We start from the raw sequence: 19064 nt of genomic DNA, 5'->3' as shown, positions 1-19064 counted from the left end.
TACACATATTTTTATATATATACGTGTGTGTGTATATACTCATATATAGTAAATCACCTAGTATATGTTTGTATTTACACATATATGTAGTTAATATGTGTGAGTAGGTAGTATATATGTGTATATATATATGTATACACATGTATATGTAGGTGATTACTTAAGGTGTCCTTTATAGCAAAAACAGCCCATTTTTGTAGTTGTTTTTTTTTTTTTTTAGAGCAGACTGTTTGCTTTTATATTCTTAGAAAATTATTTAGTCTAATGACCTTTCTGAAGCTTGATTTAAGTACTAATTATAGTTTTTAAGTCCATATTTTATCACTGTAGAAAAGGATGTGTGTTCATTTACTCTAAAGTACAGTTCTAAGAGGTGTCTTGAAAGAGCTGCTGCTAAGCACACAGCTGCAGCGTGACTGGGCAAATGCTGCACAGCGGACAGTCAGGCCAGCGGCTGACACACTCCACCTGTGTTCAGTATCGCCAAAGGAAAGAGCGCCTGCGGACAAAATCTCTCCCGTTAGCCAGGCAGCTAGGGGGTCCCTTGGCACTAAAAGATGCCGACTCTGATTGTGACAGGACTTGTGTTTGGGAATGGTACATGGAAGTGGTGTGGCACAACAGGTAGAGGGAGAAGGGAGTGCGGCCCGGAGACTGGATGAGTCGCCATGTTCGGGAATGACTTGTCCACAGTGACTCCTGCAGCCTTCTCTTTAGGATTTACATCCAGGGAGCTAGCTGGTCACTAGAATTGATTAGAAAAGCTGACAGTATTTGCAAAAAGTGAGATACATTTTTTTTTCTCAAACTAATTGTAAAATAAAGAAGAAAGCCACAGGACTCTGAGAGCACCACTCATAGTAAATTTTTCCTGAAAAGAGACACTTTGTTAGTCTAGAAGTCAACTTATAAGTAAGTGTAATTATTTTATTTCAGTATCCCTGCCGATTGTTTTATGGCAGAGTTGCATCCTAATGTTGGTTACGAGATAGATACAAGATAGAGTCACCATCAGGCACACTGTTTTCAGATTAATAATCCTTTGTGTACGAGAATTCATCTAAGAAGGAGTAGTGTCTTTCTGTTTCTCTATGTGATTATTTTGCCCCAAAAAAGCTTCCATTTTTTTAAGTAGCACAAAAGCTGTAATTGGCATGCTTTGTAAGGAAGTGTCAGTGTGCGAGAGAGTGGCGATCGCTAAGAATTCTTTTACGTGTTCTTTCCCCTTTGCGCCACCGCCTCCTCAGCAGGGTCACTGAGATCACTAGCTTTTCTTGAAATGGCCATTTTCACTGGCAGGTGCATTATACCCTGTATTTTCAGATTGTTTTTCCATTCTGAATGTTTGGCAGGTTGATTGCTCCGGCTGCATTGACGGAGAAAGGGCTGACAAATGCGGTTGGGCTGGCTGAAAAGACAGTGATTACTGTTTTCCTTTGTGGCTGATTGAGGCCCTTGAAAGGAAAAATTTTAACCTTCACCATTTGGTTCAAAAGTATGAGCATATATTGAAATCACTCGTGCCATTTATCCCAGTTCTGTAAACTTGTCAGACGTAAAAATCGCTCAATTTCAAGTAATGTAGGATTGGCATACGTCATTACCATTCTGATTAAGTTGGAGGTTGTATCGTTGTGTGCGTTACACAGTGTCATTTAAAGCTTTCTGTGCGCTGGTACAGTTATATTTTTATTGCTCATACTATAGAGTTGGAAAGATTTTCTTAGCTCTCTAAATCTAACACTGTGTGTGGTTAGGCAGCTGGTGTGGCCTACAAGCTGCATTTTGTTTGCAGGGTAAAGGCTTGTCTGTAGCCTCCTGGAGTGTGGGTAATTGCACAGGCTCACCATTGGGGAGAGACACAGGATTGGAAGCAGTCAAGCGGAAGAATGCTATGCCATCCCCTTGCCACCTTGCAGCAGAAAGACAATCCCAGCGGTGCCATCTGGTTGCTGCTATCTAGTCAGCTGGCCCGACTGCTGGGATCGTGGCTTGGCAGCTGGTTCCCATCCTTGACCGTTCTTTTGTGTAGGTTGGATGCGTGTGTTTTAGATCGTTTTGTGCATGGGTCAAGGAAATGACTAGAACAGACAAGGAAAGTCCCCTTGCTGAATAGGCTTTCATTACTGGAGATGCGCTCCGTGCAGATGCCTGCTGCCATTCCCTAATAGACAACTAAGATGTGCGTGGGCGAGAAAAACGTGCGTGTCTGTATGAAACCTGCCTTGGTGTGTAGCTTACAGAGATGGTAGACAGGGCTGGATGCCTGTAACATTTGAAAAGAAATTATTTTAAGTTATATACTGGCTTGGGAATTTATGAAATTTGAGAATTTTAAAGACTTACAAACATTGCATATTTCCATTTATTTTTATTCAAATTAAAGAAAACTGTTTTAAGGGCTTATTGCCACATCATACAGTGATAGATAATGAAACTTGCACTTAAAATGACAGAAGAGAAAATGTGATCTCAAAGCTATTATCTTTAAAATCTGCCTCTCAAATAGCAACATGAGAGTTGTAAGCATCGCTGTGTCCTAGGCGGGCGCTTCAGACACTGATGGTTTCAGATCACAAGTGAGCAGCCATCTCTGCGGGCTGTTGGAGACGTTTGGTTTTCTTCACTCTGCAGCATTAGTGTGTCACACGCTCTGCAGAACTGTGTAGGAGTCACATGCTCTGTCTAGAATAGTAATGCTTGGAAGCGTTGAAAGACTTGCACGAGGAATTTGGCCTACGTATCTCTCACTTCTTCTTACATAGTTACAGAATGTAGGGAACTTTGGACGAGGCACTACAGCTCTCTCCACAGATCTCTGAGTTGGTGCTGGTAAAATTCCATTGTTCCTACACTGTCCTTCCCTTGAGGGTCTGCTCCACCTCGAGGGGAACGTGATGCTTCTGGATGCCACATCAGGACCAGTTGCCAATGTCTGTTCTAAGCTGCTCTTTGTTTGTTGTTTCCTCGTGTTCAGATGAGGAGGAGGAAGATGATGTAACAACCCCTAAACCTCCTGTTGAGCCTGAAGAAGAGAAAACTTTAAAAAAAGACGAAGAGAGTGATAGCAAAGGTATCTTAACATATTTAAGTTTTTTGTTTTTGTTTTTGCTGAGTCCTCTTAAAACTTTTTTAGTATTTATGAGTTAAAGTAGAATAAAATGTTCTAAATCAAAGAGGTTACTTTCATTTTAAAAGAATGTATTGCCTTACTTGAACCATACTGTAATAGTGAGTTGACAGGATTTAATTGGCCAAAATCATACTTTGAAAACAGAAACAAAAACAAAACAAAAAAATGTTTTATTTTGTTTTGTTTTCCCTAGCTCCCCCTCATGAACTAACTGAAGAAGAAAAGCAACAAATTTTACACTCAGAGGAATTTTTAAGTTTCTTTGACCATTCTACAAGAATTGTAGAAAGAGCCCTTTCTGAGCAGATTAACATCTTCTTTGACTACAGCGGGAGAGACTTGGAAGACAAAGAAGGGTAATGTTTAATGCCTAAGATCATAGCTTCTGCAGCCTAAAAGCATGCTAACATTAAGAGTGACACAAGTTATAACGCTGTCTTTTGTGGGGAATTCTTTTTCTATAGGGAAATTCAAGCAGGTGCTAAGCTATCATTAAATCGACAATTTTTTGATGAGCGTTGGTCAAAGCATCGAGTTGTTAGTTGTTTGGATTGGTCATCTCAGGTAAAGTATAGCAAAACTGGTTGTTATTAACTCATTTTAAAAATTCTAATTAGCATATAGTCTTATTTTGGTTGCAGGACTGTTTGTAATTATGTCTGTGTGTCATTTAAAATAAATAATAACGGGTGATGGTTCTAACGTTGTCATTGTCATGTTGACTTGTATACCTTGGAAGGAAGAATTGGAACTGCTTTTCAATTTGAAATTCAGGACCTTATTCCCAAGCCCAGTTTTGCTAATTTAATTAACCACAAAACACTTAATATAAAATTTAAACATTTTAAAGAACTATTTTAACAGTTAAGCATTTTAAATGTTAAACTGTGCTAATTTAAAATTGGACTAACATCTTGTTGAGTACAACTATGAAGATAATTTTCAGAAAAATCTGATAGACAGTTTAAGAACATAAAATAGTTTTATTGTTCATAGCCTCTTTTTCCCCACTTGATTCTTGTGAGCAGTATCCAGAGTTACTTGTGGCTTCCTATAATAACAATGAAGAAGCTCCTCATGAGCCTGATGGTGTGGCCCTCGTGTGGAATATGAAGTACAAAAAGACTACCCCAGAGTATGTGTTCCATTGCCAGGTGAGATGGTCACTCAGCTGTGTTCCCACATTTCACGATTCAGCCATGAATTTAGACAAGCACCTTTTTTCCTCACAACGTGATTTCATTGGCTTGGCATTTACTGCACCACTCCATATTTGCAAACATATGTCAAACGAAAAACGGAACACTCTCAGTTCAATATAATCTGCCTTTTATAGCTTTCCTAGCATCTCTCACAGTGTTTAATCACAACTAAAGTCCTTTGCAGTTGTGACTTTCTGTTATCGTGATTGACCACATAGAAGGAATCTTTTGGAAGACATCTTTCCCACGGGGAATTTCTCTGGGACTTCTTGCTGAATATACAATTAGACATCAGCCCACTGAATCACTTAAACATGGCCTGAGGAGTTGCACTAGATAGCTTTAAGTAAAAACATGTGGTTGAAGTAGGAAGCAGATGTAGATTTTTTTAAGTGGATTTAGCAAAAGGTTAGAATTTGTGACTCTTTCTGATTGTATAAGTTAAAGTCCTAATAGTGTCATAATCCAAAATAAACACTTTGAATCAAAACTAGTATGTTCTTAGCTGTCATATTAGAGTAAGAGTGACTCACAAGCCATCTTTCCTTTAAAAACTGTGATTGTTTGAAGCAAATTTTGTTTTGTTTGATAATTGTGTAAACATATAAACATCACATTTGACTTTTGAACAAAAACTATTCTTATTTTTATTCTTAGAAAATTAAAATGGAATGGATTGTTTTTTAAAACTTCTACTACCTTAAGCAGTAGAAAGAGAAATGTTTCAGAGAGTAGTTTTTTTTTTTTTTAATTCACCAGACTCTTCCCACTTAAATCAAAATACAAAATTAAATAAAAAAATTCTACTTCTTTGCAGTCAGCTGTAATGTCTGCTACATTCGCAAAATTTCATCCCAACCTGGTTGTTGGGGGTACATATTCCGGCCAAATTGTGCTTTGGGATAACCGTAGCAACAAAAGGACTCCCGTGCAGAGAACTCCCCTGTCAGCCGCTGCACACACAGTAAGTAACTGGTTACTTCATCAGACTTCTGCATGCCTTCCCCCCTGGTGGTGGTGTGCCCACAGAGCGGGTTCCTAACATGCGTCCTTGTATGTGGCATACCAGGAAGTCTAAGACCTCTAAGACTCTCTTCTAAGACAACCTTTTATTAGTGGAACAGCAGCAAACCACTGGTGGACAGCACTGCTATCCCAACAGTGCTCAAGGTCCTGGGTTCGGCTCCCAGGAGCAGCAAAGCAGGGCTGTCAGGTTACAACACTGTCTTGATATGAAACGGAATACCCATAATTAGATTAATTTTTTCCTGGGCTTTGTTGTCTGTTTTATAAAAGCTTTGAAAACTCTTTTTGTGCGTGTGTATTTATAGCACCCTGTCTACTGTGTAAATGTTGTTGGAACACAAAATGCTCACAATCTGATCAGCATCTCTACTGATGGAAAGATTTGTTCCTGGAGTTTGGACATGCTTTCCCATCCACAGGTAGGTAAAACTTGGAAACATGAAAATTTGAAGTAAATGATAGTTTTTAATTGTACATATACCACAGTATGCATTTCATCAGAAACTATCTTTATACTATTATACAGATTATAATCTAAATAAATGTTTATAGTTTAAATGTATCTTATCAAACCTTTTTCATTTAACTGAGCTAGGTTTATATTAATACTGTGTTAAAACAGTAGCTTGTTAAAATTCAAAGCTTTCTAATGAAGTTAAAATTCAAAGCTTTCTAATGAAGATGTGAAATTAAAGCCTTACAAAATCACTTTCTACTCTTTCTCTCTGTAGGACAGCATGGAGTTGGTTCATAAGCAGTCAAAGGCTGTAGCTGTAACGTCAATGTCCTTCCCTGTTGGAGACGTCAACAACTTTGTTGTGGGCAGTGAGGAAGGTTCTGTGTACACAGCATGCCGCCATGGCAGGTAAACCTGATAGGGACTAGCCGCTAGTCAAACTCTTCTCTTGACTCATCTCATTGAAACAACTTGTTCTTTATTTAAGTAGAATCCTCTTCTAGACTTGTGACATATTAATTCAGGCACCTAAAACTTAAAGTTAATTTTCTTTTTAAACTGCAGTAGTTTGGCTTCATGTGTCTTGGACTGTGTGGCTGCGGTTTATTGTAGGGATTTGTGAGTGCGTGTGCTCCCTGAAGTTACTGGTAGGCGGCCTGTTCAGCAATTAGAAATGCAGGGTACGTGCAGCAGACATTGATTGGCCTTCAGGTTTGTAAACGGGGCTGTCACCTGGTTTCTGTTTGGGTTTATTTGAACTTTGAGTTTTAGTCCAGGCCTACTGATAATGGTATAGCAATGCCATGACATATGTTAGACTAATATTTCTCCTGCTGTTCAGCCTGTTTGGAAATTGTCTAGCTGTCCTTTAAAAACATTGAGCATCTGGACCTCATTTCCAATACAGATCACCTTCACTTCAAAGCTTTTGATTTAAATTAGTCCAGATTGTCTGTTACACAGCATCCCTTTGTCCTGTTCTACCGGCGTGGATATTGGTCTTCTGAGTTCTCTTGTCAACAGCGTGGTGTTTATGGCTCCAGAAGGTCCCTTCTCCTTTAGTGTTGTTATCAAATCTGAATACAGTGGCATTTGGCATAAGCTACGCTGATGAACTGTGAACACAGAATTGTGTTTGAAATTAAGTCACAGTCTGGTATATAAACCCACAATAAGATACATATTGGCTGGGTGTGATGGTGCAGGCATTTAAATCTTAACTCTCTGGAGGCAGAGGAAGGTGGATCTCTGGGTACAAAGCTAGCCTGGCCTACAAAGTAAGTTCCAGACCAGGTTAGGCTACGTAAGACCCTGTCTTAAAAATGAATAATAAAAATGTTAAGAAAATGATATATGGTGTACCTACAAGAGAGTTTCCTAACGTTTTCACTTTTATGAAATAGCAAAGCTGGAATCAGTGAGATGTTTGAGGGACATCAGGGACCCATCACCGGAATCCACTGTCATGCAGCCGTTGGAGCAGTAGACTTCTCACATCTCTTTGTCACCTCCTCATTTGACTGGACAGTAAAACTTTGGACAACTAAGGTATCTGAAATGCAGCATTCTGCTTATTCGGTCGGTTTCCTGACACAAGGTGGTGCTCTAATACTGCAGGGAAAGGCTCGGGGCTTAGAGCTTAGCTATGTTGGAATTGTCACAATAAGTGGCACCTGCTAAGGAGGTACACGGTGTGTGAGGGTGCTGCTATTAAGATGCTGACAAAAGTGACCTGCAAAAAATCGAAGATCAGTCTTCCTACTCCAGGCTTTCCACGCAAAGATTTGTTTACTCTGAATTCGTTGGGAAGATGCTCCTGGGTGTCTCCTGTACTCCCTCATATAATTTTACCCAGCTCCACACAAAGCCTTTCATTTGCTCTGTGGAGAGCTAAGAGGCTTAATTCAGGACTGCAGTGGCTCCCAGAGCTGCTGGGAAATAGAGAAAAGACAGACCATTTGCAGTAAGTCCTGTACAATAGGCTACACAATAAACTCGAATCATCAAGAAATCATTGTGGAGGCACGCATGGGTTTGTTTCCTTACTGTAGTATAACCAGTTTGGTTTGTTGAGGCTTAGTAAACCGGTTACTTGAAACATCTGCCCACTTAGTGATCAAAATGTTTCCTAGTCCTCCAGTAATTCCAGTGAGTGTAGTTTGGCCTGGCCAGTGACAGTCTCAAAGACAGAGCTTAGGGAACTCCGTGACCCCCACGGTAGACTTTGTCGTTTTGCTTGACCTCTTATTATAAACGTAACCTGCTTGTTTTCTAGTTCTCCTGCAGGATCATAGTGCTGCTGGTGAAAGTGCAGTCAGTATAGCCTAGTCTACATAAGCTGTGTCTTAAGCTTCGTTTTTCCTGTCCATCTACTTTATCTTAGTGTTCACTTTTTAAATCCTCTACCATGGAACAAAGTTTAGAGACATGCTGTGGTTCTTGAAGATCTTTGAGAAAATCTAGTATTGTTAAGAGATGCCTACTGCTGTAGGGAGCTCCGGTTTCTCTGTTTACTAAGTCCTGGCTCAGTACACTCACCGGTCATTCTTGTCCAGTCTTGGGGACCCTCTCTCAGTCTAACATGAAATAATTTAGAAAACAGCCTTGCAAAGCTTGCCTTTTAAAATTGAGCATTTTCAGCTTTGACATTAACAGACACAAAGATAGCACTTCCCTTGAGTCTAAGGAAGGAAGTATCTAGAAAAACGCTTAACACATGTCCAGCATATGGCAGGCTTTACTCTAATGGGGTAGAGCCAGCTCATTCATCCTGGGATCATACGCTGGAGAAAGGGTAGAGAAAGAAGATTCCCAGAGCCATAAGCAAAGTAGTGCGTGGCTGACAACTCTGTGTGTTGGGGGAAATACATAATGTGCTAGGAAACAAGACAAGATGCAGGACCACAATGATGAAACCTTCCATTCCCACATAGGCTTCAAATACCCATATAAGTTGTAAGGTTTCTGGGTGTGCTTTCTCATGTCCTAACCCTGTTAGAGTCCAGAGAGACCTATCTTTGCTGCATTCTTGGCCAGCTCCTTTCCCTTTTTGGCTATTGGAAGAATCTTCACTTGGTGACTGACTGAGTCATTGATTTACAGAGTCAGATTTCCAGTTGGCTGTCTCCCTATCTGCTTGAACTTTGCGTACACTTTCCCAGGATGCAGAAGTGAAGAGCTCCCCTGCCTCGAGAGGGATCTTGCCTGTGACAGCAGACTGATAGACAGATGGGCACTTGGTTTTGTGGTTCACTAATAGTTCATATTTTTGTTTCTGTGTTTCCACCTAGAAGTTGCTTTTATTTGTTTGTATTTGTGTGATTTATGAATTGTGCACGTGTGTGAATGCAGATGTGCTTGTGTCACAGTGCGCAAGTACAGAGTTGGTTGTCTCCTGCCACCGTGCTGGGTGGTGGATGGGGCTGGTCGTCATGCACTCAGGCCCTCTGTCGCTCAGCCATCGCCCTGTCACAGGAGAGATTTGGGTAACAAAGATAGGGAGGCAAAGCTCTTTTCCTTGTTATTAGGTTAAGTTTTGTCGTCTCTTACTCACTCATACATGGTGTATGCCTTGCCCTCGCCTCTCACACCTTCCTAGCAGCCAGAGGGTGAGCCAGCATAGAACAGTAGATTTTACATCACATTGACCAAGAACCCCCTAAAGTGTTGTCAGGAGAATTACCTCGGCCTAACTTGTCTTTATGTTGTTTAGTGTTAATAGTGGACTTGTCCACTGTGCATGAGGTCCTAGGTTCAGTCCCCAGCCCTGGAAGAAAAAAGGACTTAGAATTCCCACCTTCTAGCCTATCCTTTCTGCACACACGCTTCTGCTCTGTGGAGGGTCAAGCGGCAGCAGTCTTCTAGGTAACTAGCTCGGTGGCCACACTTGTGCAGCCAGTCAGTGGACCCAGACTTGAGCTTATGCTCCTTGTTTAGCTGCTGGTATGTATGTGCTCTCTAAATAATTTGATCGAAGGCCACCCTGTGTTGGATTAATGAGTAATATACGTGTTCGTGGATAATGAATGCCAATGGATAGCAGACAGTATCTTAAAACCACTTTAAAAACATTATTCCAACTCCATTTTAAGCTTTTATTTTTTAATTTATTTAATTTATGAGTGAGAGTGTTCTGCCTGCATGTATGTCTGTGGACCACATATATTCCCAGTGTCCAGAGAGGCCAGAAGAAGGCATCAGATCCCCTGGAAATAGAGTAACAGATGGTTTTGAGCCACCATATGAATGCTGGCAATTAACCCTGGGTCCTCTACAGGAGCAGCCAGGCTCTAACCACACAGCCATCTCTCCAGGCCCCATTTTAAGCCTTTAAAAGCAGTTGCTCACATTTGTACCCTTAACAGACTCCACTTGTCTTGCTTCTCCGCCTCTCCTTTTTATGTATTTTCCTACGCTAGGAACTGAACTCGCTTAACGTGGAAGAGCGAGTCATTAACTGCCACATTATCTCTGCATGCGCTGAGGTGTGGCTCTCCCCAGTATCAAGGCAAGATTCTTCTTTTCCTCTTTTCCTCTTTTCCTCTTTATGTAAGTCCTGTCAGGGTGGAATGCGGAAACCTCAGTGTGCTACTACCTCAGATGTACTTTAGAGTGGTCTCCACTGTAGAAGCCTCTGGTCTTGGCTTGGTGGGCAAGTGTGAAACCTAGCCCGGGGTTCAGGTTCATCAGATTGCTCTAGTACTTTTTGACGTAAGCTATCTGCAGTGTAGAAAACCACACACAAGTGGATGGTCATGATCATCTGCATATATCTGAACTTCTTGTTGTTGTTTATTTTTGAGACAAGGTTTCTCTACATAGCCCTGGCTGTCCTGGAACCCACTAGGCAGAGAAAGCTGTCCACAAACTCCGAGAGATCTGCCTGCCACTTCCTCCCATGGAATATACTATGCAAACATTAAAACATCGCCCCCCAAAAATACTTCCTTTAAGAATAACCCAGGGCAGGTGTGTTAAGATCTGCTGGAGCAGTCACCTAATGAACAGACCTGAAATCCCCATCTTCCCGGTCACACCAAAGAAACTGTCACTGCTCATTCATTCTCCCTGCTGTTTTTCAGACCCACTAATGCACTTCTCTTGTGGACTCTCAAGTTTGGTGTTTTGAGATTTTAAGTGTCTTCTAAATATTATAGAGGCAACACCAATATTACAGAATTTCACCAATATGAAAGAGCTGTGCACGGTGGAGCATGTCTTTAATCCCAGCACTCTGGAGACAGAGGCAAGAGGACCTCTGACTTCAAGGCCAGCCTGGTCTACAGATGAAATTCCAGGACAGCCAGGGCTACACAGAGAAACTTTGTCTCCACAAAACAAACAGATAAAAAGAAATGTTCGTATAATAGACAAGTTAAAATGAAAATATGGTTTGAAAATGAGGGGAGGTATGAAGGAAGGCTGACTGATGATGCAGACCCAGTTTCACCTGGTGGCTCTTACCTCGGGAACTTGCTACAGGCCAGCGGCAAGCCTCCTTTGCATATTTAGAAACTCAAATCTTGTCAGCTACTGGAATTGATTAGACAAGGGAATGTGAATGTAACTAACAGGCTCCTGAGACACTGATACATTGGAGAATGTCAATTTATTAATTTACAGTCAGAACCTAAACTAGCAGAAGGGCCCGGATGCTCCTGCCGCCCTGACCAGCTCATTGCTTCTCTGTGGACTACCCACATGGGAAGCCAAATTATAATCAGACAATTGCTTGTGAGCAAGGAATTAGAACAAAAGGAGTTTTTATCATTTGAATATTCAGTGGCATCAAGCTAAGATAGCTTGATTCATTCATCTTCAAGTAAAGATAGCCTTGCCATGGGGTAGTTGATTCTCTCAATCTGTTGTCTGAGGCTCCCTCTCTCCCTCTCTCCTGGACAGTGATGAACTGGTGTTATCTTCATTTGCCTTGTGAGACTATCTTTCATTACTTCTAATAGATATATCTGCAAAGATTATCCTTTGTCGGGTGATGGGGGAAGTTATTTTTGACCTTGGAATGACTTGTGTGTGTTTGCTTGTGGGCGTGTGCATGAGCAGTGGGTCAGAAGCCCAGGATTCCCTGGAGCAGGAGTGACAGGCAGTCTTCTGGGCATGGGTGTTGTGTTGACCCCTGCAGGGACAGTCAGTGCTCTTAACCTGAGCCGTCTCTCCAGCCCTACAATGATTTCTTCTCGAGGAAACTTGCTTATTTCTCCTGTCATCCGAATTGAGGGCATAGGTATTTGCGGTTCACAGTGACCCTGATGTGCTGACTGTAGAGACGCTTGTTACTAGTCTAGAACTTCCCCGTTGCCCCAGCTTTGAAAACAATTATGTTTCAGGTTCTTTTGCTGTTAGAGCAGCTTAGCACAGAGAGGCTTAAAAAACAGAAATGTGTTGTCAGCTTAGGAGGTGTTGGTGGGCTACTTACCCTTGGAGGTCTGAGAACTTGTTCTGTCCTTGTCTCCTAGCATCTGGTGACTGAATCCTTGGTGTTCTTTGGCCTGCAGCTGTTATCACTCCAGCTTCTGCCTTTGTCATCATTACATGACCTTCTGAACCTGTTTGCTTCATTATGTCTCTGCATCCAAATTTCCTTGTAAAAACACAAGTCACAGTAGATGTAGCACACCCTAATACCGCATAGGCTGTTTAATTTGCTTCCATTTACAAGTACTGGACAGACATGAACTTCAGGGCAACACCATTCAGCCCAGTCTATACTTTGAGCTTAGGAAAAACTGTAGGGCCTGTCCCTTGACCATGAGGTGTTTATTGTCACAGCAGAGCCAAGTGATTATTCTCTTTATTCAAATGCTGTTTTTCACAGAAGCCCTTTTGTTTTGATTTCTTTTTGGCAAATATGTTTTTGCTGGTCTTTTGCGAAGGAGAATAGAGACTTACTGTGCATTATATGGCTCCGAGGTTCTCATTCCTGGTCATATACAGGAGCAGCTTTTTAGACTTTGAAGTGGCCCCTGATACCCAGACCAATGAAATCAGAGTCCAAGAGTGAGACCCTCGCTACACTGTACTTAAAAATTCTCTAAATGGTCATGGCATACAGCCAAGCTTCAGAACCAACAATGTGAAGCCTTTGTTTTGTAGACAGGGAAATGGGCTTAAAAAAAAATGAGGGACTTTTCTCAGAACCTTGAAGCTGCTTGCTGGCTGGACTGAAACCAAAGGCTGGATCCCTTTCCAGCTCTCCTCGCTGCCTCAGCGCCGTTTCGGCTGAAGTGCTCTTCAAAGTAAAGGGAGATACCACATTAAAAGGTTATTTAAAATGTTCCACTTGGGATTTTAATTTGCAATATTATATATTAAGTTACTGTACTGTGAAACATTATTTGATATTAAATATGTGCATTTTTCTCAGTGGGCAAAAGTCTGTCTAATCATTAGATAACTATGTTTTTTAAGTGAAACTAGAAAGGAGTTTTAAAATAGTCACATTTTAAATTGAAGGACATTTTGCTTTTTTCTCCACATAATTTTTTTTTAATTGTGCTCTTTTAACTGGGCAGTAATAGCACATGCCTTTAATCCCAGCACTCAGGAGGCAGAGGCAGGCAGATTCTGAGTTCAAGTCCAGCCTGATCTACAGAGAGTTCCAGGACAGCCAAAGTTACACAGAAAAAACTGGTCATGAAAAAAAAATTTTTTTTAATAAATTAAAATTGTGATCTTTTGCCAAGCTGTATAGCAATCCACTGAGTAAATTAAATATTTGACTTAAGTATTTCCTGAAACAGTATTTTTATTATAAATGTTTTAATCTAATTTGCAAGCCAGACGTCCCATCCCTTCGTGCCAGCCTCCAGGTCCTGACACATGTTTTGAGGCTTAGTCTATTCTTTTTTCAAAGACAGTATGACCGCTACCAGCCAGAAAGAAAAGGCTACCTAGTGCCTGGTTCTTAGTTCATAATGCCAGGCGCTTCTGTGGTGAGTTCGGAGACACACTAGCCTGAGTTGGTAGGAGACTGTACGCCTGCAGGTTCTCTGCCGCGTGTCAGTGACGAGTGGATAAGGATCTCTGTGCGTGCCGTCTGCCTACTGTACTAAGAATTAATGTTTCCTTTCCAGAACAACAAGCCTTTGTACTCATTTGAAGATAATTCAGACTATGTTTACGATGTTATGTGGTCACCCACCCACCCAGCCCTGTTTGCCTGTGTGGATGGCATGGGGAGACTGGATCTGTGGGATCTCAACAACGACACAGAGGTGAGCAGGAAAATAACAGAAAATCGGAGATTTATTGAATAATTTGCGAAATGTCTTTTATCCCAAGGAATGTAAAAGTGCTCTGTGATTGTCACTTCATCACAAAGAAACCAAATAAGCTTTGTGCCTACATAACAAACAGCATGCTGTGAGGAGCTGAAGGGAGAAATGGCACTGCCGTGAACACTGGGACATTCTTTACTGCTGAAAAGCAGCATCGCATGTCTCCGTCCAGGCGAAGTCTCCATGGGGGCTTGGAATATGGCTTCATTCTCAGGCTAGAAAACACATAGCCGCACACTGTCCGAGTATGTCAACCTTTATTCTGAACTCCCCGTTAGCCGGGATAGGCCTGTGTATCAGCCATAGGTGCTAGTCTTAGGCTGACATGGTTGAAAGAAAGGAAATGTGTTTTGATTGCCTTTTTCCATGAAGGATTCAGATCTGTGTGCCATTAACTGTAACGTGGATATGGAGCTGGGCATGGTGGCACACGCAGGTAAACCCAGCACGTGGGAGGCAGAGGCAAGAGTGTCGTGAGTTAGAGGCTACGTCTGTGGCAGGACCTTGTCTCGGAAATTCAGTCTGGGCATGTAACTCATAGGGAGAGCATTTGCTTACCATATGCAAATTCCCAGCACCTAAGTAATAATAGCAACATAGAAACCATCACATTTCTTAGTTGTTATACCAGATTTGCCCGTGCGACTTAACTGTGTCTGTGAGTATCCTTAGCTAGTTTAAAGAGGCTCACATTGTTCTTAGGTCCCTGTATGCCTCCCCTTAGCGGACGTGATGCCAGCAGTTGTCAGCAGTGGTTGTGGAAGAGCCAGCCTGGAAGTCAAGCACTTGCTTACACAAAGATGAGAAAACGCAGTAATTTTAATACTGTTGTCTACTATTCAGTCGTTTAATTATTCACTGTGTGTATATATGTATTTAGCAAGCTCACTATACAACCTTGGAATACACCGTGTGGACCAGGCTGGCTTTGAACTCACAGAGGTCCTCCTGCTTCGGCTCCCCACCCCAAAAGCCGCCCCCAGTGTGGAGTTAGAGGCGTGCACCACCTTGCCCTGCCCGAGTTTACTTTCTTAGTTTGGATTTTTCTCCACCAGTGATCTATGGCCATAATCGAATGAGGATCTTTCTCTTAATAGTTTGTTATATCTCGGGCTGGTCACTTGGGAAAGACTGATGTTTGCATGAGGACTACTTTTGTCATATTTGAAAAGTTTTAGGTCTAACTATGTTTTTCAGTCTGCTTCAGTAACCAAGCGTTGCTCAGGTTGGCAGAGGCACAGTCAGGCTCCAGGGCCCGCCGCTCTCAGGGCCCGCCGCCCTCGCATAGGCGCTACCTCCGGCCTTCCTTGGGTCAGGGCTTGGGAAAGCTTATTGTACCACCAGTGTGCACTGTCTCCAGGCCTGCTGTCCGTCAAGTCAGCCAGTTTTAGCTGAGGACGATACAAGCAGCGGACTTAATTCCTGTCCTCCGCGACTGAACTGTGACCTGTTTATGGGCACAGTGGAAATACTTTCTTTTTAGGATGGGTTTGACCGCTTAAAGAAGTTAAACACAAAAGCCCTTTGCTGAGGGGATCTGCACAGCCCTGTAAGAATGTCTTAGATAAGTACTGGGTATCTTCCCAACTCATCTTTAAGGGGTGATGGTAATCTCACCATAATAAATTCTGAACAGAGAGGAAGGTGGGAAAATTCTTTATTCTCATTTCTTTTTAAAAGCACAGATTGAAGATTCTTGTTTTAAATGTTTAGAAACTGATGAAACTTTTAACTGTGCTGTATTTTAAACGACATAGGTACCAACTGCCAGCATTTCTGTGGAGGGCAACCCCGCTCTTAACCGTGTGAGATGGACCCACTCAGGAAGAGAGATCGCCGTGGGTGACTCTGAAGGACAGATTGTCGTATATGATGTGGGAGAGGTATGAGGCCTGCAGCCTAGCACTTTGACACACCTGCATAGTGACACTGCGGTGGCGGTATCGCGGCTGTGTCTAAGGGTGTGCGTGGTGTGTGCTTTTCACCAGAGAAACAGCTTCTGAGCCTCGCCTCTAACTGGGTGCCCTGTGCCCTCGTGCAGCTGGTGTGAGGGTAACGCCGTACCGCATAGTACCGTGCTCATAGATTCCCGTGCTGCTAGGGATTCTTCAGGCAGAAAAGGAAATGTGTGATTGCAAGTAGACTTGGAATTGATGGAATTTATGGAATTGATATTGAGATAAATTTCATTTTCTGTATTCATAGATTTGTTTGAACCAAATAGTAGAAATCAAAGATAGTATCTTTTGATAGCTTTTTTCCAAAAAAATATCGAATGTGTATATGTATGCCTGAGTATATGTATGGGCACTGTGCATGCTGGCGCCTGTGGAGGTCAGAAAAGGGCATTGGATTCCCCAGAGCTGGAGTTAAAAGCTGCAACTCCATCTGTGTGCTGGGTGCCGAACCCAGGCTCTCTACAAGAGCAGCCAATGAATGCTCTTAGCCACTGAGCCATCTCTCCATCCCCCTTCCATGCTTCTTAATAACTGTGAGAAAAAAATGAACCTTGAGACCTCAGCTCGGGTGCAAAGGCATGAGATGGAGCTCAGCAAGATGAGTAAAGCTCCCCTGTCACTCTGCTTGACTGGACACAGCACCCAGAGGCCCAGGGCCCGGTTCTTCCTGTCTGCTCCTGGCCAGACCACCTGGACATCTCCTACGTCATTATTCCCCATCTTGTCCTGGTACTTTGTGGCTATAGCACTCAGGTCTTGGTGAGATTGGGTCATTTAGGGCAGCTAGTTGGACAGTGTTGGTGGATGTCCTGCATCTGCACTGGTGGTGTGTGGTCGCCAGCTGCGTGCCCCTGTTGAAAGGCTGTGGTTAGTGAAGCTCAGTGCTAGTCTCTGTGAAAATACAAGAGGAACTGTAGGGAAGTTTGGTTGCTTCTGTGAGGCAAAAGCACCGTAAACTCTTGACTCAACACTATGTTGAGTAGCACTGTAACTTCTGACAAAGGAGTTGGAGAATCAAGAAAGAGTACTTTCTGTTCCAAACAAACCCTGTGTTCAAGAGTCACAAACTGGAGGCAGCCTGGGCCACAGAGAGTGATTCTGTCTCAGAGAAGAAATAAAATAAAATAACTATTTCATACTAGTAGTGATGCAAAAAAATACAAAAAAAAAAAAATTGAAGGCATCCCTCTCATCAGCAAGCCCCACAGAGGCGCCAGGAAGTCTGTTTACAAAGCATCCTTGTTGTGGCCTTGTGCTGGTAGTTGTGACAGCAGATTCGTTTCTGAGGCTGTCAGGACACGTTTCACAAACACCTTTTGTTTTGAAATGTTGTAAATCATTATTATGGTCTCTGTAATTATGGAAAGGCCCTTTAGGTCAATTATTACTTTTTACTGGAAAAATTATTTGAAAACAGAGTAATAGTAGAGACGATGAATTTTTATTTCATTGCTCAGCAAACATTGTCTTTCTTTTAATAGCAGATCGCTGTTCCCCGAAGTGATGAATGGGCAAGATTTGGCCGAACACTCGCAGAAATTAATGCAAACCGAGCTGACGCAGAAGAGGAGGCAGCGACCCGGATCCCTGCCTAGCCTGAGAAGTGGGCTGCAGCCTTAGCAAATTGGGCAAAGATGATTAAGTAGACCCTGAGCTATTTGCATGCTTCTGATTAAATGATATTAAAAGGAAATTCCGAGAGGAAACTGGGTTCAATGCAGGAAGCAAAGCTTACAGTGCCCTTTTTATATTCTTTTTGTTTTGGATTGGTGTCATTTTTAATATAGCTGACAACTTTACAAAATGGAGCCTTTTCTGCATCCAGAGACATAGATGTGTATATTCTTTTGGATTCTTTTCAACTTGTAATACTATATATAGTTATTTCTAAAGCACAGACTAAGTAAGTTCTGCATATTTCTAAAAAACCACAATTTATTATGCAATACAGTACATAATTCCTGTCAATTATCTTCTCAGTGCCCTAACTGTGTGGGAACATTGTTCTTAGTCCCGGCATGCATTCGCCTACCTGTTTTAAGTGTTGTTCTGATGCCATTTTCCTTCTCTGTGGTTCTATAATAGTTATCTATAAATAAAAACAAATATGTGCTAACTTCTCAAATTCTTATTTTTACTTCTTGAAATTTGAAGTTTTCTCTTATAAATCTTTTGTTAGTTTCTAATGCAAGCAGCCACCTTAAATCTCCTGCAGCCTTAATACACACCATATAGGGATAGGCTAGAGCATTTCTCCTTAGGCACTGTGAACTCAGGGTGGATAATTTGTCAGTGGAAACCTTCTCTTAGGTTCGCTTTTGCTGACTGTTACTTTCCTTCTATTTATGTTTGTTCTAAGGAATAAATACTCAGTTCCTTCGTCTACACTGATGAGACCACGGTGCAGGTAAGCTCTTGGAGAGAAGGTTGCTGTGGCTGCAGCAGCCATGAAAGAGGTGTGCTCATATGCCCTCGACATGCTGGAATTTGCTAGCACAGCTCTGTGAATCTTTAAGGCAGATGGCAAATGTCTGCATTACTGTGAGTCACCTGTCTGTGGACAGCCAGAATCAGATTGTGAAGGTTTACAGGTTGTCCTTACCTTTAAGTCTTTCTGAGTTTAACTCTTCACTCAACAGAACTTGAACTAAAATATTAGAAATCAGAATCGGAACTTTATAAAAAAAAAAAAAAAGTCATTTATTTATTTATTATGTGAGTGCTCTGTAAGTACGCCTGCAGGCCAGAAGAGGGCATCAAATCCCTGAATAGATGGTTATGAGCCCCCTTCTGGGTACTGGGAATTGAACTCAGGACCTCTGGAAGAGCAGACAGTGCTCTTAACTGCTGAGCCATCTCTCCAGCCTCTGGAATTGGAACTTCTTAATTTTGGTTTTATAAGGATTTGTTGAGAGAGAATTCTACGTAGCCAAACTTGCACATAACAGAACTTATTCACTGTTAGTGCTCTGTGGTATAAGGAATAACTGACCA

General features: G+C 41.9%; 1 protein-coding gene across 14 annotated transcripts in view; it reads left to right on the top strand.

Annotated features, from left to right (window-relative positions):
• Positions 1-18195, top strand: part of Dync1i2 (dynein cytoplasmic 1 intermediate chain 2) — a 46164-nt gene extending 27969 nt beyond the window's left edge. For 10 of the 14 annotated variants that reach the window (XM_021639244.2, XM_021639240.2, XM_021639242.2 and 7 more), the window contains 11 exons: positions 2978-3073; positions 3327-3489; positions 3598-3697; positions 4162-4287; positions 5153-5299; positions 5667-5780; positions 6093-6226; positions 7222-7366; positions 13909-14049; positions 15870-15995; positions 17552-18195. In XM_021639244.2, the coding sequence (XP_021494919.1) occupies positions 2978-3073; positions 3327-3489; positions 3598-3697; positions 4162-4287; positions 5153-5299; positions 5667-5780; positions 6093-6226; positions 7222-7366; positions 13909-14049; positions 15870-15995; positions 17552-17665 (1406 nt within the window). In that variant the 3' untranslated portion in view covers positions 17666-18195. The remainder of the gene's footprint in view (positions 1-2977; positions 3074-3326; positions 3490-3597; positions 3698-4161; positions 4288-5152; positions 5300-5666; positions 5781-6092; positions 6227-7221; positions 7367-13908; positions 14050-15869; positions 15996-17551) is intronic. The other 4 variants (XM_060390468.1, XM_021639238.2, XM_021639246.2 and 1 more) reach the window with 1 other exon arrangement.
• The last annotated feature ends 869 nt before the right edge of the window (positions 18196-19064 follow it).

The sequence above is a fragment of the Meriones unguiculatus genome, chromosome 8 (genome assembly GCF_030254825.1).
Source record: "Meriones unguiculatus strain TT.TT164.6M chromosome 8, Bangor_MerUng_6.1, whole genome shotgun sequence".
NCBI classification, from domain to species: domain Eukaryota; kingdom Metazoa; phylum Chordata; class Mammalia; order Rodentia; family Muridae; genus Meriones; species Meriones unguiculatus.
This window is presented reverse-complemented; position numbering and strand designations above follow the sequence as displayed.